The sequence below is a fragment of the Acipenser ruthenus genome, unplaced genomic scaffold (assembly GCF_902713425.1).
Source record: "Acipenser ruthenus unplaced genomic scaffold, fAciRut3.2 maternal haplotype, whole genome shotgun sequence".
NCBI classification, from domain to species: Eukaryota; Metazoa; Chordata; class Actinopteri; order Acipenseriformes; family Acipenseridae; genus Acipenser; species Acipenser ruthenus.
Genome location: NW_026708370.1, coordinates 25,001 through 30,000, shown reverse-complemented (window position 1 = coordinate 30,000; position 5,000 = coordinate 25,001). Strand labels below are relative to the sequence as shown.

The 5,000-nt window shown below is 49.2% G+C and overlaps 1 protein-coding gene across 3 annotated transcripts in view; it reads right to left on the bottom strand.

Moving 5' to 3' along the window:
- Positions 1–464: 464 nt before the first annotated feature.
- Positions 465–5,000, bottom strand: part of LOC131732008 (PDZ domain-containing protein 4-like) — a 20,654-nt gene continuing 16,118 nt past the window's right edge. For all 3 annotated transcript variants that reach the window (XM_059021010.1, XM_059021011.1, XM_059021012.1), the window contains one exon: positions 465–4,357. In XM_059021010.1, coding sequence (XP_058876993.1) covers positions 2,567–4,357 — 1,791 coding nt within the window. In that variant the 3' untranslated portion in view covers positions 465–2,566. The remainder of the gene's footprint in view (positions 4,358–5,000) is intronic.

Sequence of the window (5,000 nt, the reverse complement as noted above, 5' to 3'; positions counted from 1 at the left end):
AAAAAACGTTTTTGTTTCATTGATTGAGCTGGATTGAATGGTGAATGGATTTTTAAAATGTATTTTATTGTAAAGTACTATATAACAGCAAACTGTACTGTACTTTATTGTATTGTACTGATAAATCATCATTTTTCAGTATGATACATAATCAAGACTTTACAAATGATCTATAATATCCCAATAATGGATTATTGTTCCATCCCTATGCTGGAGCTTATTCCTGCTTCATTGACCAGAACCACAGTGACAGTCTCTCACACAGTCACAGCAGCAGCACCATTTACAAAATACAATATAATAAAAACAACAGCTAAAACAAATGCAACCCTTATAAAAGTTTACCGCTGTAAATTTGCAGTTTTCTTCCCATCCTTTTCCTGTGGTTATATTGTGTATTTACCACAGTATAACATGTTTTTAATATGCTTTACCAGACCTCTCTGTGCTTTACAATGCTTCCATATCCTTTACCAGACCTCTCTGTGCTTTACAATGCTTCCCTATGCTTTACCAGACCTCTCTGTGCTTTACAATGCTTCCCTATCCTTTACCACACCTCTCTGTGCTTTACAATGCTTCCCTATGCTTTACCAGACCTCTCTGTGCTTTACAATGCTTCCCTATGCTTTACCATCCCTCTCTGTGCTTTACAATGCTTCCCTATGCTTTACCAGACCTCTCTGTGCTTTACAATGCTTCCCTATGCTTTACCAGACCTCTCTGTGCTTTACAATGCTTCCCTATGCTTTACCACACCTCTCTGTGCTTTACAATGCTTCCCTATGCTTTACCAGACCTCTCTGTGCTTTACAATGCTTCCCTATGCTTTACCATGCTTTCACTGTGCTTTATTATGCTTTGCTGTGCATTCACCGTGGGAAACTTTTATAAGGGAATTCAGTAGCTCAAAGTTTTGAACAATTTGTTTTATATCCTTGCTGCAAAAATGAATGCTGCAAACTTTTGACATCGGCGCACACACAATGAAAACTCTGGAGCCAGTGCTGGCTCAATTCAAACAATAATAATTGCAGATTCAGACAACCCCTTCACCCTGAGCGCTTCTTCGTACTGCATTTACTCAAAGATGCGTCATTTTTTTAAACATTCTCTGATAAAGTCTGTGTTGGTTTCACAATGAGTTCAGGTGCTGCTCCTATCTGCAGCCCAGACGAGAGATCAAAGCAACTCCTGAACTCACAGTCAAAGCACCCGAACCCGCTAAAATCAGAACACATAGATGTGAATTGAGTTCATTACCATGTAGATTTGAGATTAACAAGCAACATAGCAATATAGTTAGAGATGAGGCCAAAAACTGACCAAGTACGGGTTACACAGATTGATGTATATATTTTTAAAAAGTATATGAGTACTTGCAATAATTAAAAGCACATCATAAAAAGATATAGACACAGTACATAGAAATTACGATTAAAAAAACAAATGCACAAGGAATAGTACAAACACGCACACGCACACGCACACGCACACGCACACGCACACGCACACGCACACGCACACGCACACGCAGGTTAACATTGCTGGCTGTCGTGGTATTTCCTCCAATGAAATTATTATTATTATTTTTTATTTTTTTATTTTAAAGACGACGAATGAAAATTCAAGCGTTTTTGGTCAAACCTTTCTTGTGCTGTTTTTTTTCTGTTTTCCTATTTTCTGTACAGAGCGGGTGCAACTCCAGGTCACAGTTCCACAGATACTCAATAGTATCTGCCCCAGAGTAAAAAACACCAGTCCAGTTTCTAATACAGGTAAGCAAACTATACAGCAGCACTGTCGCGATCTCTCCTCTGGGATATACAGTGACAGAGAAGATCCAACTGTGAAATCTTTCAGTACAGCAAGTTAACAGAGGGCTGGGCCAAAAATTACAACCACCCGCCATAGCACTGACAATAAGGTGGGACTGATTCACCCACCATAGCACTGACAATAAGGTGGGACTGATTCACCCGCCATAGCACTGACAATAAGGTGGGACTGATTCACCTGCCATAGCACTGTCAATAAGGTGGGACTGATTCACCTGCCATAGCACTGTCAATAAGGTGGGACTGATTCACCCGCCATAGTACTGCCAATAAGGTGGGACTGATTCACCCGCCATAGCACTGCCAATAAGGTGGGACTGATTCACCCGCCATAGCACTGCCAATAAGGTGTATGGTGTCGAACGTGGGACTGATTCACCTGCCATAGCACTGTCAATAGGGTGCACACCATGGGACTGATTCACCTGCCATAGCACAGTCAATAGGGTGTAGAAGTGATTCTGCGTGGCAGGTAGCGAGTCTGCAAGGTTTTCCATTGTTCCGGAGGGACACGAGACCATTCCACCGTGACTAATACCAGCCTCTTAAGTCCTTTATGAGTGAAGTTGTATTGTATTGTACAGTACTGTACTGTGTTGAGTCTGACTGTATTGTACCTAACTGTACTGAATTGTATTGCATTGTACTGTATTGTACTGTACTGTGTTTAATTGTACTGTATTGTACTGTACTGTAGGATATTGTACTGTACTGTTCTGTATTTTTCGCTACACCGTGGTGACGGAGAGCAGGGGATTGTAAATCTTCTTCCCATCCGCGGACCTCGAACCGTGGGCCAGCATCTCCTGAATGGTGATCCAGTTGTCCAGGATCCTGCGGTTCCTCTTCTTCATGGTCTTCCTGTGGCTGAGTGCGATGATGCTCATCTCCGCCCTCCCTCCCTCCCCTCCCTCCCCTCCCGGCTGCAGCGAGTGCTGCTCCCTCAGGCAGTCCAGCCGGCTCTGGATCATGAACTCCCTTCTCTTGCGCTGCTCTCGAGCCCGGACCAGGTGCTGCTTCCTCTCCTCTTTACTCCAGTAGCGTCCCATCTTCATCTCGCTGACCGCGTCGTCGTCCGTCGTCATACCGCTGCGCTCCTCCTTGATCTTCATCGCCCGCGCTTTCAGGAGCCGGTCGCGCACGGGACGCTTGGCCACGAACCTCGTCCCGTCACTGCGTACCTTCACTTTCCACTCCATCCGGACGGGCTCGGGAGGAGGACGAGGAGATCGAGGAGCTGCTTTCTGTACACCAACCAGGGAGTCCTGGCACATGCTCGCCAGGCTCATTGGGCTCTGGTGGCCCCCGCTGCTCTCTGTAAACCTGTCCTCCTCCTCCTCCTCCTCGCCCCTGCCCCCTCCGGGGTGTCCCAGCTGCACGCAGCTCCTGTAGTGCTCAGGCAGCCTGCCGCCCGCCCCACGCCTGCTGGAGAAGTAGGGGCTGGTCGAGGTGTTCTGCTCCCGACTGCTGCTGCTTTTCGGGTTCCTCCTGGATTCCGAGTGCCTCTTACCGCCCCTGCTCTCCCTGTCCCGGGATAGCGAGCCGAACTTGGCTGGGCTGCCCTCGCGGCTGGGCTTGGCTCGGTTTAGGTTGGTCCCCTTGCCTCTCAGGGGACTCCCCGGCAGGGAGGGGAGGTCGGTGGCGAGGGGGGTGGTGCGGCAGCTCTCTCCGGTGTTGTAGGCGCTGGTGGTGTCCTTGTCCGAGCGCTCGGGCAGCTCTGTGATGTCCGACAGCTCGTGCGCGAGGGGCTCGCTCAGCCCCAGTCCCATTGCAGCCTTGCTGGCCTCTTCCTCCAGCAGCCACGCCTTCATGCACCGCTCCCTCAGCTGCTGCATCTTCTGAGCTCGCAGGATGTTCCTGCACTTGAACTCCAGGTGGCGCAGTTCCTCCTCCAGCATTGCCATCTCGTGCTCCATGCTCTCGTTGCGGTTCACGTCCAGCTTCTTCGACAGCCCACCCCCTGTCTCTGCCCGCCTCGGGTACGGGTAGGGGTATGGGTTAGGTAACGGCTGGTGGTTCCCGTTCTCTAAGTGGCACTTGATCTCAAGCAGCTCCCTATAGCGCTCAAACTCTTCCTCTGTCAGTCCCGGCATCATTAGCGACAGAGAGGGCTCCCCAGCGTAGCCCAGCGCAGGGCCGCAGTCCAGAGGCAGGAGGGAGTCTGTGCTGAAGTGGAAGTCTCTGCTGTGCAGGGAGGAGGTCTCGCTCCTCCCTCCTCCTCCTCCTCCCCCTCCGGCTCCGAAGTGGAATTTGCGCTGGCTCCCCGGTGTGGTGGTGTTGCTGGTCTGCTCGTCTCCCAGCAGGTCGTGCTCGGAGGACTCCTCGTACCTCGTGCTCTCGTCCGTCCTCCCCACCCCGCTGTCCAGCTCCTGGCTGTTACTCAGGACCGTCCTCAAGCTGTCCACCGCCCCCCCTCTGGTCTCGTTCAAGGGGGACACGTTGTCCAGCAGGGGGCAGGATGTGGACAGGTGGCGGTCCAGCTCCTTCAGCTCTCTGCTGTTGTCGTTCTGCTTGTCGGTCTGTTTTGCAAAGGAGGACAGGACGGGAAAGGAAGGAGAGAGTAACAAGAGAAGAGAGAAGAGTGTGAGAGAGGACAGAAAGGCAAGGACGGGACAGAATAAATACAAGAAGTGTGTCACTCTGTGTTTGCAATTAACGTTTCTACAGGTGTAGCTTTGTAGAAGCATTAAGCAGACCAGCGTTTGGGCTCCAGTGCCTTCATCAGTGTTATTGAAACTAGAAGAGACCGAGTCAAGCAGACCAGCTGGAAAAAAAAATCCTAAGCTGGAAAAGATAAATGCTGGTATTAATTACGTTCATACCTATGGCCGGTGTGCAGTCAGTGCCACTTCATGTTAACAGCCACCATATTTATCACTAATTACAGCTAGCACAGTAAGAGACGACATTCAAAACACAGATCACTGGCTGGGTGAGAATGGCAGGGTAACCAGCTGCGGTTTATCAAATCAGACGTGAGTCCTATTTTTTTGGCCAGCCAGTCAGTGTAATTAATGCACACTCACACTCACACTCACTCACTCACTCACTCACTGGCTCACACTCACTCACTCACATATGCTTCCATCCTCATTACACATCAGGGATGAACCTAACAAGAGATACAAAAATTAATTAAAAAACATTCCTCCTTTTTCTCCT